Raw genomic sequence first — 13,888 nt, 5'->3', positions numbered from 1 at the left:
TTGCTGGGTGGTGGTGGGGTGTTGTTGTACCTAAATTCAAAGTGACTGGGGAAATGTAATGGAACTTTATTGTGCAGCCGCCGCTTTGAGTCCTCAGAGATACAAAGCTTTAGTTTTGTACATCTTTTTTTGGGAGGTTAGACATGCAAGAACAAAGTTAATTATTCTTGGGTTTTCTACCTCACCGTTAAAGGACTAAAGGAATCCTTGGAGTTACAGTGTGTAGAAGTCAAGCTCACGAAAAATCATTTTCAAATTCAAAATTCCTGGTAAATTTCAATGAATAGACCTTTTCTTGCCAACTGTACGGATCAAGCATCTTGTCTGGTAAAAACAGAAGACGGTATCTACAATGTAGTTTGCTGTTGATAGTAAAAGGGCTCCGTTTGTCTTTGAAATTTCACGCTCTTGGTACATGTGAATGCAGCTATCATGCTATATTGTGCCCCTAGCTAACCTTTAAATCTCGCTTTTCATTCAACTAATTTATTCTTGTTTCTCGTCACCCTGTTCTCATCAATAGCTTAGCTCCATTTTCTGCATATAAACACACACTACCCACAATTCCTCCATTCGCTCTGACCTCGAAACGTCAACTTTGAAACTCTTCATGGTGGCCAACTCACGTTATCAACTCAGTTGATAACACCAAATATCCCTTTTATACTCTCCCACTGACACAGCATCACAGAAACTGACCCCCTTTAGTCATATATAATCTTATCTGATATGTGATTTTTATATTGTTGTGAATTTCGCTTTGTATTTTTCTTTCCAGCCGCAGTTTCTTATCCTCGCTTCAACATGGGGAGCTGTTGTTGATATCTTCAGGCAATGCAGGCTCATTCTAGCTAAAAATAGGAACATTCGTGTGCAGCTGATATTTGCTGCTGGTGCAGAGGAGAATCAGATTATACCACTAGTGAATGGCTGTGAGATTCTGATTGCTACACCACCTTGCTTCCTTCGAATGCTCAGGAAATGTTATATATCCCTTGATCGACTCTGTCACTTGGTATTTCATGACGCGGACATAATGGTGGAGGACTTCACATCTGAGATCAAATGCATCATGAGACACTACGCCAAGCTTTTGAGATCCCAACCCTGTCGTTCAGCACCACGCCAGGCAGTTGTCATGGCTTCGTCTTGGAGTGTGGGTATAGCATCACTGGTGAAGGCATATCTTGGGAATCCTGTGGTGTTGATTCCTGACATGATTGAAGCAGCTATCTACAGGGGTGTGCAACAAATTGTAACATTTTGCTCCGAGAGCCAGAGGGATGTGGAACTTCTTGGTAAGGGTATTTAAAATTCATAGTGTTCTGGATAGGATTTTAGGCACATATAGGCTTGCCTAACCGGAATTAGATAACAAATAACGAAGATATAAACAGCAAGTGAAGTCAAAACATATAGTTTACAAGCAGCTGTCTTGTGGAAAGTGGGAATGATCAAACCTTTTATTTGTTTCTACATGTATTTAGAACCCTGGAAATATCTAATAAGTTTTCTATTTTTTCATTTCATTTCCGTTTTTGTGCAAGGATTTAAATCTTTCGTTAACGTTTTCTTTCCCATGATAGGTTACCTGGAATCGTTTATTAGCACAAAAGACATTTGTGTTTTCACTTCCACGGCAGCGGAAGCAGAGAACGTTGGACAAATCCTGAATGCAAACTGTTATTTTGCTCTTGTGGCACACAATTTTCTACCACCTCATGAACTTGACAATATTCAGAGACAGTGGAACACTCCTCACACCACTGATACTATGCCAGTTCTAGGTATGCCATAATGTCTTCAAAACTCTCAGTGGAAAGGCCGTTCCACAGAATCTTATGTTTCCCATAAGTTCTCCTTGTGTTTAAGTGAGTTTGACAATTTGGCAAAAGCTGAAAAAAAAAAGAGAAAAGAAAATGAAAGAAATGACTAAGGAGGCCTGCTTTAAAGACTTTGCAGTTCTGAAATTGTGTATCATCTGTATCCCTTTTTTTCCTGAAGTTTTTTCTATCGGAGTTACTAGATGTGTTCTTGAATAAAGCATTTTGTAGGATCAGATTATTGATGCATCTATGCATATAGTTATATAGTTTAATCTAGATTTTAATTTTCATTTTGGCGAAAAGATGACCAATGCAATCACAGTTTAATATATAATTTTAATAATAAAATTCAGTTATAGCGGAAGACGTTATTGGTCAGATGAACATCACAAATGCCTCATGTGTAATACACTTCAACTTTCCTGGTTCAAAGACACGATTTAGCAAAAGACTCTCCACTCTAGCTGGGACTTTTACATCATCTGAAGTAAGACACTCTTCACTTCTTTTCTAAAATTAATTGAGGTAGTCCTAACTTTTTAACATCCTTTCTACAAAGTTTATGATTCCGGAGCGTATGAGATCTTGCCGTCACGTGAGTAATTCTCACTCTGTTTCCACAAAAGTAATTTTTGTTTATCTAATCTTTCAGCTAATTTATTAATACTTTATTGACCAAACTTGTTTGGTTCGGCTGATTCGGTATTAACCTCTTTTTTTCAAAGTTTATAACAACAGAAAAAAAGGAAAAAGGGGGAACTTGTCTTACGTATATGAATTACAACTTGAGGCATGAACAGTGAATTTTACAGGGATCCACCAACCAATAACATGCCACTAGCCCACAAGGACAATCATATCTTCATTTTCTTACTTTGTGAATTTGATTTTCTGAAGGAGCATGGCTGTGTCTCTGTTATTTTTGTGACTGATGGCCGAAATATGTATCACGCTCCTTCCATACGTCAGCTTGTACAGAGATCAGGTCAGGAAGTTCCACAACTACTTGATGCAATGGCCGACCTTGCAAAACAGGCAAGTCTTTGAAATAAAATTGGAGTATAGTTATTTTAATTTTAACAGACGAAACTTAAAATTTACAGAACAAAGTAGTGAAATCCTCCTAGATGTTTTAATTTACTCTCTCTGCAGGAAAAAGAAAAGGTTAAGGAGTTGTGTTATTCTCTGAAAGCTTTTGGAACTTGCAGGTAATTTATAATGCTTTATCGTGGAGTAAACCCATAGGGCGAGTTATTTAAACAAAGTGTAACTGTTGTTTAACAAGACAGCCTCCTAAGCTATTCTAATTTAGCTGAAACTTCCATCTAAACATTTATTTTTATGAGCAGTGTTAAGAGGACCGAAAATTAATTGTGGAAGTAAGACATTCGTTTGGTTAAATTAACCCTCTTATAGAGAATCCCCAAGGCCCACTAATTACGTAAAACTGTGGTTTAGGTTAGGCCTCGTGTAAATAACTGGCCCACAGTCAGTAAAAAACTGTCTGGTCATTGTGTTGTGTTTGTTAAGCCTGAAATACTCGGGCTCACGCATGGGCTTTAGAACCTCGACGACGACTTGTGGACTGAATTCAAACAACCCCGAGTTATAAACTCAGGCCTCCCATGGAGGAATAATTTTTCCTTATATTTAGATACCAAAGGGGAACGAGAAACTGTTTTCAGAGACACTCAGTGTTGGCAGAGTTGGATAAACCAGCAAAAGGAATTCCTACGTCTGGCATAGTTAAGGTAAGCTTCAGAAGGAAGTTCGTGTAATTCTATTTATTATGTATCTTGCCCTTTTGCAGGCAAAATGAGTTTCACTTTGGTTCCAATAGGTCCCCCTTGCGGGAAAAGTGAGTCGTTCTTGCTAGTCGAGATTACTTGCTTTGTTTAGCAAATACAACTAATCACTCACTTCCTACATACTGAATCTGTGTATGGCCTGGCTCGTTAGCGATTTCTTGTCGCTCAGTTAATGTAGCATCCTAAAACAAAACCGGAACTGGCAGGATTCTAAATTATTATGGGGAAACCCTGAGTTTTTCCCTCTAGCCCTAGATTGTTATAATTTTTTTCGCATCTACCTTTAAAAAGAACATTTGATGACTTACTCCAGATACTGATTACGAGTGTAATGGATGCAACTTGTTACTGGGTGCGAATCCTTGAGCACAAACCCTCCGATGCAAACCCGCTGAACAGTCGAACTGTAGACTGCACAGAGTTCCTGGAATTAACAATGGCAGTCAGTCGATGGTACGCTGATTCAAATCATCGGGTTAAGCAAGAGTTGGTTTCTGTTGGTGACCTGTGTGCTGTGAAGCTAATTAACAGCAGTTCCTACAATAGGTAAACCACTAGAGATATGGCAATCATTGTAGATTGAAACACTTCAGCCTTGACATGAACTTACATCCGCAGAATAATTTAGTACTATCAACTGAGTTGATAGTGTAGGCTGACCACCGTAAAGAGTTTCTTTTCTTTCTTTTTCTCTTAACGGTGGCCACTTTACGTTATCAGCCCAGTTGATAATAATAAATTACCCTGTTATACTCTCACCGACACAGCACCACAGCTCTTTAGAAACTTACCCCTTTTACTAGCATCAGATGGTCGAATCTAATCCTTTGAAGCTATACTATTGTGTCTCCAGAGTGAAAGTGTGCTATGTAACTAAGGAAGATCACAGTAAAAAGCCAGTGGAAGTGCGGGTAAGAATGTCTTGGTTTATTTTACCGTTAGTTACTTGGTGCATGGATAGCGAAGGGAAGAACGTTACGAGCATGAAGAGCAACGTGATGAGCATGAAAAAAGACTTCGCATTCCTTCTTTTGCGCGTTACAGCATGGAACCAAACGTTTCCCTCTAGATAAAGAAAGATGTATCTCGCTTGTTCACGAGCGCGGGACAAAGAACAATTCTGAGTCTCAATTAGGAATCAAACCTCAGTCCTTCGGATTCCGCTAGCAGGCGGCCTACATCGGGTACCACTGAGCCACAGAGACTCTGCGGTTTGCTAGGCCACCACTCAGTTCACATGTTCACTAGGTGTTTATATCTTTATTCGTAGGTTCAATATGTTGACAGGGGAAATTTTGAATGCGTTCATGTGGACAGACTTCTGCAGTTGCCTCCCCAATTTCACTCCTGTCCCTTCCAGGTATGTTTCATCAAGAAATTATAAAACCTATTTTCCTGGGTTTTATAATGAGAAAAAAAAACGCTTCTGTTGTTGGCAGAGTTCGAGAATGGTCTTTAAATCACAAGCTGTAAGGCTAGTGATCTACATTAACAAGCTTTTCGTCATTTTTTTTTCCGCTTAATTCATACAACTTAAGTCCCTTTGAAGAGTTTGTTCACCTTCATAGATAACATTGCTCAGTTTAGCTAGACACATTTAATGGCTAAGTAAGTGTAGGTTTGACCGGTTACGCGTCACCTTTTGAACCTTTATATTGCGCCGTGATTGGTGCTTTTCGACCTTCACTGTTCTGGTGATGCGGTCCTTCAGCGATGCGCTGTCGCTAATTTGTTGTTGTGTTTACTGTATCGTAGTCGCCAATTCTTCAAGAACTTCTTTTCTATCGTTCCTTTCGATTCGAAATTTCGTCGGCAGTGCGCATTTAGAAAGTCGCGATCACGACCGGATCAGACCACATAATCCAGCAAATATTAAGATTTTTTCAATTATTTCACCACGATGAATACCAACGAGCATTAGTGTTACTTCAACTCTGTTCTGTATTATGTTTTTTAGGCAGTTGAGGTGTTCGTGTGCAGATTACAACCTTTGGATAAAGACACTGACTGGACTGACGAGGTAAAGGTTAAGAATTCGGAAATTATCACTGAATTATTTGACTTTGAAATTGCTCAATTTGTTGACAAAGAGTTATTTGGGATACCTTGTGATAAACTACTCGGTGATCGCGTTCTTTTGATTCAACCCAACATACTCTAGTAAGAGTTTCTGAATGTCAAAAATAAACAACTCAACTGATTTTTGATATGTCTGTTTAAAAGATTGATTGCTCTTTGCTTTTATTAACAACAGACGGCAGCATATATCACACGCCTCATTGAAGGCAAGGAAATGGAAGGAAGAGTTGTTTTGAGGTGAGGTTCTTTTTCGACTGGGAAGACGCATTCATTGAAATTACAGGCAGACAAGAATCGAAAATAACGTGAAGTTTATGGAAGTTCTCCCCCCCCCCCACCCCCAAAGGAAAAAATTTTGATGTTCACATTTACTTCCGTTACCTTTAACTGAATACAACCAGCTTGTGTCAACCAGTTGCGGCCAACTGATCAGATTGGGCGATTTTATTACGTGAATATAGCCTGGCAGCAAAATCGCAGTGCGCGAAAATACGCAAAGTGTGCCTGTATCAATGAAAAGGTGAATCGCTCGCCCAGTGACTTATTGTTCTCACTTTGGTCTTGCAGCTTAGGCAACACGATGTGGCTGGATCCTTTGGTCGAGAGGAAATATCTTCCCAACATCAATGTTACGACCAATGCGTTGAATGTTAGGATGGAACTGTTGAGGGAAAAACGTGCAGCTGAAAACAAACAGGTAAGAGGTTTCTCCGCTTTAACGCTTGTCTGAACAATAGTGGGGAATTTTATTAGTTTGGTACAACATTCCATCCAGAGTAGCCTACGTTGGACAGATGAGAAAACGCAACCTTCTCTCCTTGACAGTTGAATTAACTGTCCGCTCTAATTCGGATTAATTGTCGGCTGGTCATACTGGCTCAGTTTGAAAACTTTAATTTTTCTTCAACGCTTAGACCTAACTTACACAGTACTGCAAACCGAAAACAGAGCTTTCTGAAAACGTGAACTTGACTACTCTTTGTATTTTGAGACATTTCAGTTAGGCCCTTCTTTTTCGCACGCTCAAATGCACTCTCGCGATATATTGTTGTGATTGTTGCGCTTTCAACTTTTCCCGACGAGACATGAACCAACCACATTTTATCTGTTGCAATTTATCAGTGTGATTGGGGCCTGAAATGAAGTTTTTTATTTCCATAACTCTTTTTAAAGCACGTGCGCTTGCTGAGAAACCTTTGTGAGGAGGTCATTGTTTTACAGCCTCTGGAAGGAGGACAAACTCGTGTTTCGGATGTCAGGTAAGGATTAATCCTTCTCTGTTACTCAGGGGGTAAAAACATGAAAACGCAAGACCGCCTTAGCCTCTTTCCACACTCAGTTTTGGGGTTTTTTTTTCCAGTTGTTTATCCGATAAAATTTCCCATGTTAACTCTCGCTTTGGACGAAGTTGATGGCTCTGTTAATAAAAATGTGAGAGCTTTTTTTGTTGCTGTTCTTGTTGTTTTTTCTTTTTCCAATGATTTGAGTTGATATTGTGTCTGAACAGTGCCTCAGTGATGAAAAGATTGAATGAAATAATGCTGAGTAGTTGTGAGTCAGTTTGTGAACATGCAAGCTTTTGAGAGGAGAGCGACAACCCTCTAGTGAAGGCTTATCCACATGTTATCACATCTTGCCATATTCTACAATCGTTTATACCGCTTGAGATCTGTGTACATGGGTGTCTTATTTCAGTGAACAGTTGCCTGCTCTGGAAACAAGTGTGCTACCTGAGGAAGGATTCCACTCTGTGTATGTGTCTGCTGTGGAAAATCCAGGACTTTTTTTTGTCCAGCTGAAGTCTTCAGAAGAAAGGTTGGTAATTTGTAAACCCACATCTCTCTCTACTTTCCAGGTTTTTTTTTTCGGCGAATACATGAGGCAAAATTTTTCCCGCATTTTAACTTGTAAACCATTTGTGGGATCGAAAAAAATTCGCTTAAAAGTTAAGAATTGAAATCCCCTTCTGATTTTCATGCTTCACACTAAATTTTCACTCATCCACCGCTGCAGCACAAGTTTCTTTCAAATACAGGCTTTTGTTCTTCTATATCAGTCCGTTTCTCGGGTATTTTACCTTCTATAAATGCAAACAGAAAAATTTGAACTTCGTTTTGTCGCTTTCAGCCAATTGAAAATAATTCCAAGAGATAGTTTGCTTAAACTGACTAAATACTTCGTGAGACGACACAGCGTGCGGACGAGTCGACGTTAAACTACTCCGTAGCATCAAGCCTAATACTTAACGCATTATCTGATGTTAATTTTTGTAGCTTAGAGGACCTGAAGCAGAAGATTAACTCTGGAGTCAACAAAGTTGAATCGGAGGAGAACGAGATCCCAATTGGCTCGCTCTGTGTTGCAAAGTTTTCCGAAGATGACCTGTAAGTTACTTTACCACGCTCTAAACAGTGCGTCTTTTACCAAAAAAGTCTCTGTTATTAAAATCTCATCGTTGGTATTTTATTTTCGAGCAGGTTCAGTATATCATTGTTCTGACGATTGATTTTGATTCGAATTTACTTAAATTTCTAGGTGATAAATACTGTGATCTTACTTTATCTTACGGACAGGATTATTTTTTCCCATGAAAAATTAAATTTTTGTCGCCTTTTTCGTAAAAATTATTTTTTACTTTGGACGGACAAGTACTTCAAACTTTCTTTCCTTCCACTCCATTCCCCAGGCGGTTTTAGTGTACCTTTTCTCTTAGCCACCAACGCCTCTAAGTAAAATCTTTTCCAGTCCTTTATCTCGTGACTACAAAATTGCCCGCTAAGCATTTTGCTTTAGGAAGATATCTAGCTTAAAGGGAGTGCAACTGCGAACTACTGTGTTATTAACCGTTCCCTTTGTAGAAACAGTATAACCACAAATTTAGCAACACATAATTATAATGTATCCATACATTACTGTTAATTTTTCCTCTCCTCTAGTTGGTACCGGGCGCGTGTCCTGGGCAGCAGGCCAGATAAAGAGTATGATGTATTTTATGTGGACTTTGGTGACAGAGAGTGGGTAACAGCGGACAGGATTGTTCCAGCTTGGAATGACATCCTTCAGCTGCCCCTCCAGGCTGTTGAGTGCTCGCTTGTCCACGTCGAACCTCTTGGTAAGTTATTTAGGTGTACTCATCTAAGGAGCTTTAAACTTGGCAAGCACGTGGCAAGCACGTGGCAAGCACGTGGCAAGCAAGCTATGGAAATACGCTACAGGAATAGAAAGTGGTAACGTCTAAAAAGAGTATTCACTCTGCAATGTTGGCTTGGCGCACCAACATGGTCTTCTTGTGATTGTTTTGGTACGATGCGAGACTCTGTCGGATCTAATCACGTGAAAACGCTCCATTGTCGTACTTAATAAAGATGCAACGGTCATCGTTTTTAAGAAAGTCAAAGAGATCTATCAATGAGCGACCTGAGATGTACAAAAACTTTGTAGGGCCAAGGATAGCCTGGATAGCCTTTCAATGTTTTTTGTTTTAACTAATTGTGGTTCTTTTTACAGAGAAAGAATGGAGCGATGAGAGCAGCGACGCTTTCTGGGAAATGGTGACTGATCAGTTACTATTCGCAAAGGTACTGATGTGTTCTGAGCACGTGTCCTGAATGTTGTTCTCAGTCGTTGTCGCATCAGATTGGTAAAGTGCAAAGCGCAGCTCAATTGGTATAGTAGTGATTTTTAAAGTACAATTGCTCAAGCCCTGTAGTGAAATTTGCTCGTCGGGCCGGCTTACTTGGAAAGCATTAACCACTGAATGGATTTGAGACTTTTTGTGGAAATAAATGCAATCACTCCATCTAACGTGTAAAGTAAATTTTTACTTTTTATTAAGAGACTAGTTTTGCACCTCTAATTTCAACTTGTTAGTTTAGTTCTAGCCTTGATTGATTATCCGAATCTATTTTAATCGATTTTCGCACATAGCCTGTTTCAGTCCCCTGCTTGTTCTTAGAGGGGCTATTTTTCTTCAGAATGACAAATACCTGGACAAATTTTTGGGTAGTTTACCCAAGTCCCTCAAGTAGCGAGACAATGAACAGATATCAATCTTGATTTTTGAAACTCATCGTCAGCCTTATCACTGTTTCCGCTTCAGGTGAAATCTAAGAGTGCGTCTCTGGTGGCTGGATGCCACAGATTTGCAATTGAACTCTACAACACTAACACAGAACATGACGTCATTATCAGCCACGAGATGGTTGCAACGGGGCATGCGCAGACGTCTGCTGAAGGAATTAAGGTCTGTCCTTAAAAAAATTTATCTATGTAAGAGATCTGAATCGCCTTTAGTGGCTCTGTTTGCATGTTGATTCACTCTTAGGAGTACGCGCAAATTGTTATACTTGCTTTGCTTAATACAGTAGTATAGTTGAATTTAATTTTGGTGCCGTGCAGAGGCGCTTCATCTTCAGGGAAACCTCGAAATGTTGATGCTGACTGAAGATCAATGAGGTCCTGAAAAGGAATTGTAAATGCAAGCTTGCAAACTTTAGGTTTAATCATTCGAGATGTACTTGATGTAATTCCGTTCTTTGACTCTAATTTTTAATATAATTCCTCAAGTGATTATAGAGATGTGCGCACTCTGATTGGTCGAGGATTGCGTCATATGTCGTGATTTAGCATTTCAATAGTGGTTCAACGTCGTCGGTACTTTTATCAACCACGATATTTGCTATTACAGTGGCATAGCTGAGAGAGTCCGCAACAAAACACTGTCGATTTGTTTTTTACCACAACTGATATCGACGTCAAATAAAACGATTCTTTCAGTGTGTGATCAAGGTTATGACATGTTGACGCGAGAAACGTTGTCTGTACTCTCATCCACATCGGGAAATTGTGGTTAAAAATCACCTCGCGCGAGATGATTATGGCTGGGCGCTTAAGATCAAATTGGCTACCTCGCGTTTTGTCAATGTTTCCGAGGCAGTGATAACGCATCAGTAGAAAATTCAATTGCGAAGAGCACAAAAGATGTCACCGCGTTTGGTGGAACGCTTTTCTGAAGAAAGATGTGAAATTTTTGCTGATTGAAATAACTAAACCAGTGCTCAAACTCCTTACCCATCACGATACTAGTAATCACCACAATTGTAACAAAATATACGCAATGCTTTCTTTATTTACAGAGTTTACAACAGAATTCGAAAGCACCTGAGCAACTATACTCAAACAACTATTCACTTAAGGCTCAATGAACATTCCTGAATAATTTCTTCTGCTTTGTCTGGGGGATTATTCAACAATATCCACTTCGCTTTCGGCGAAGAATTTTTAAATAACTTACTTTATTGCTGTTTTTGTTGTTTTACCTTATTTAGTTTATTTTAATCTAGAGAGACAGCGCAATATACACAGCTATTTTTCTTCTCTTTTGAGTGGGTTTTATTTTTCCTCAAACAGATTTTATTCCCGCACTCTTTTATTTCTAGTGAGCAACACAATTACAAAGTAAGTAGAGAAAGTGTTGATAAAGGTTATCTGATCACATGAATCTTTTTTTCTTTTTGGAACTCTCTACTTTACTTTTTGGTTTTAAAGGTTACGTGCTGCGCTAATTTCTCGATCCGTCTATTTTAAATCGTAGTTTTCATACCAAAGGATACCAGATATGTGCTTACAAGCCCATCGGTGTTTGGTGAGTATCAGGGTTGATTGATTTGTTTTATGAGTTTCAACCCTTCTATTACTCTCGATAATTTTTGCTGATTTTCGTCACTGATTAATTCAAGAATCCCCGTGCAATTCATCATGTTGTGTCTTCATATTTCATCATATTTTGTTATAAATAAATCAGACACACTGTGATTGTCATCAGTTATGCTCCTTGGGACATTTTTCTTTTACCTTATTGAATTATTTTTCGCCATCATGCATCAACCGATAATTATCTTCAACGTGTTGTTTTATTTATGAGATAGGAAGCGCTTCGAATTTTATTTAGACTTGTCTTTTTTTTCACAACGTTTTCCAAACACCATTCGTCACCAGCTGCTTTTTCGTTCCTTATAATATCGGAAAGTTCTTCTAAGATATGAAAACGTTATGCATTAAAAGATTTTGACAACATAGCACAAACTGAATAAAAACGTTATGATGTAGGTGAGTTCAGCCATGAGTTCATTGCTATCAATGGACCGATAATTCTTTCGTTTTGACGGATATGTACCTGGTCATCTCAAACCCTGCCGTGCTCAATTGTTTTTCATCTGTGATGAGTCGTTCCTCGTTTTTATGAAATTAGTGGTAGATGGTGTTTTGCATGTTCATAATCGTCCTTGGCAAGGCGTTCGTGTTTCCGTTGAATGTACCATACCAAATGTTATTAGAAACTTTGCGAGCTGCTTCCTTACCTTTATCCATCGCGCTTCTTAACTTTTAAAACGTTGAAGATATTTGGTCATAAGAAACTAAGTAGACTGTGAATCGTTCACGTCTTGGTCAAGGTATCCATGTACCACACTCATACGACTCGCGCTCGCTATCAATTGAAGGTTGTTGAGGGGCTCTTCACGGCGGTTTGTGTGTCTATCTGTTTTCACCTGGCAAGCCTGTTTAGGTGTCTTGGACATCGCTCCCTCTCGATTGCTATTTCGACAGATCTTTCGTGTTACAACCCTGAAATCCGGTTTGAGGAAGCTATACACGATGGGATTTACCAATGAGGTAATGGCTATTGTATATAATGAAATTATTGGCAGGACATTGGGAACGATGTCGAACCGACCAAAAACATCGACGGCGGTTGTCATATAAATGATCGGCATCCACGAGGTTAGGAAGGACACAGAGATGATGAAGAAAAGTTTCGCTACTTGTGCATCAGAGGAGATGTGTCTGCGTTTGTTGATCTGTTTCATTGTGCAATCTAATTTATTCCTCGATGCCAAGCCTTGCCTCACTGCCTTAAAAATCCTAATATAGGCGATTGTCATAAAGATGTACGGAGTGATCACGCCAACGAATTCCAAGCAAACAAGGTACACCAAGTGAATTGTTTTTGAACGATCCGCTCTCCAAAATAACGGCAATAAGCTGTATATGGTTGGAAATAACCATACAGTGATAATGGTCTTTTTGAATATCTCAGGTATGCGGTAAGTGTAGTGCAGAGGCTTAATAATGGCAACGTATCGATCGTAAGTGAGTGCGCATATGTTAGCAACACCCCAGAGCAAAATCATACTGGACAAATAGTCTACAACGGCGTGTGTTGGCCGCATGATCAGCACGGGAAATAAAATGCCTCCTGTAAGTATGTCGGACACAGCAAGTGAAACAGTCAGCCAGTTTGTGTATTTTCGTGGGACTCTGTTCAAGCAAACTAAACTAATAACGAAGAGGTTCGCGGCAACGATGAGAACGGATAACACGGTAAGGGAAACTGTCACGCAGAGATCCATCTTTGATTCTGTTGAGTTCAAGAAAAGGCTCCTTTTACTCTTGTTGGTTCCTCAAATCTCCTTGAATTACATCGGAGCCGGTAAATGGCTCACAGAGTTAACTTTAGGTTCAGTAGAATTCCGCAGCCCAGTTGGTCAAGGAAGAAGAATCTGACGGAAATGGCACTGCACGCGAACATTTGTATAATTTTTGTAATGTGACGTTATTTTTGTGACAAAAATGAATCAAATTTCTTCGTCAATTGCCTAGGAAACGGTTAACATCGTTATCGTTCCTGTCCCTTCAATCAAAAGCTGCGCTAAACACCTGTAAACAGACTGCATTGGTAAGAAAGGAAAGCAAGACAGGGAAATTGTTTTCCATGGCTTTACTAAGAATTTTTTTCGTGACAAATGTTTGATTCTTAGACACCTGAATTAAAAAATAATTGCCTCTGTAATCATCTCTCTGTTCCATGCACATCTATCTCTTTGTTATTGAAACAAATCAAAGGGCTCTTGGAGCTAGCTCATTCATGTTATGGCTTAGGTTTGTATCGATTTCTTGGACTTGTTGAATATAGGTACAGTTGAATTCGGTTTATGTGAACTTTCAAGACTTTTGGAATAAACTCTCTCTTATTTTGGACAGTTGTGTGATCAAAAAAACTTGTGCATTCGTCGTGATGAGAATTGGAAAAAAGGTTGTGTGGGCTGGAGGTAGGATGGGCCAAGGTCATTAAGCAGACAGTGTCCTTTTTGTTGGTGTGTGTGTTTGTGTAGTCAC

General features: G+C 39.3%; 2 protein-coding genes across 4 annotated transcripts in view; one reads left to right on the top strand and one right to left on the bottom strand.

The window, feature by feature from the left end:
* The window catches only part of LOC131794272 (putative ATP-dependent RNA helicase TDRD12), a 61,925-nt gene that overhangs the window by 7,717 nt on the left and 40,320 nt on the right, over window positions 1-13,888 (top strand). For all 3 annotated transcript variants that reach the window (XM_066164655.1, XM_066164653.1, XM_066164654.1), the window contains 20 exons: window positions 779-1,298; window positions 1,587-1,787; window positions 2,180-2,313; window positions 2,724-2,861; window positions 2,979-3,034; window positions 3,481-3,577; window positions 3,948-4,180; window positions 4,488-4,545; window positions 4,905-4,994; window positions 5,592-5,654; window positions 5,889-5,950; window positions 6,281-6,410; window positions 6,887-6,972; window positions 7,409-7,528; window positions 7,987-8,097; window positions 8,650-8,825; window positions 9,221-9,291; window positions 9,813-9,956; window positions 11,123-11,170; window positions 11,307-11,357. In XM_066164655.1, the coding sequence (XP_066020752.1) occupies window positions 779-1,298; window positions 1,587-1,787; window positions 2,180-2,313; window positions 2,724-2,861; window positions 2,979-3,034; window positions 3,481-3,577; window positions 3,948-4,180; window positions 4,488-4,545; window positions 4,905-4,994; window positions 5,592-5,654; window positions 5,889-5,950; window positions 6,281-6,410; window positions 6,887-6,972; window positions 7,409-7,528; window positions 7,987-8,097; window positions 8,650-8,825; window positions 9,221-9,291; window positions 9,813-9,956; window positions 11,123-11,170; window positions 11,307-11,357 (2,589 nt within the window). The remainder of the gene's footprint in view (window positions 1-778; window positions 1,299-1,586; window positions 1,788-2,179; window positions 2,314-2,723; window positions 2,862-2,978; window positions 3,035-3,480; window positions 3,578-3,947; window positions 4,181-4,487; window positions 4,546-4,904; window positions 4,995-5,591; window positions 5,655-5,888; window positions 5,951-6,280; window positions 6,411-6,886; window positions 6,973-7,408; window positions 7,529-7,986; window positions 8,098-8,649; window positions 8,826-9,220; window positions 9,292-9,812; window positions 9,957-11,122; window positions 11,171-11,306; window positions 11,358-13,888) is intronic.
* On the bottom strand, window positions 11,999-13,134 carry LOC136280044 (histamine H2 receptor-like). The gene has a single exon (XM_066164669.1). It carries the CDS (start codon window positions 13,120-13,122, stop codon window positions 12,130-12,132), a length of 993 nt encoding a protein of 330 aa, XP_066020766.1. The 5' UTR covers window positions 13,123-13,134; the 3' UTR covers window positions 11,999-12,129.

The sequence above is a fragment of the Pocillopora verrucosa genome, chromosome 3 (genome assembly GCF_036669915.1).
Source record: "Pocillopora verrucosa isolate sample1 chromosome 3, ASM3666991v2, whole genome shotgun sequence".
NCBI classification, from domain to species: Eukaryota; Metazoa; Cnidaria; class Anthozoa; order Scleractinia; family Pocilloporidae; genus Pocillopora; species Pocillopora verrucosa.
This window is presented reverse-complemented; position numbering and strand designations above follow the sequence as displayed.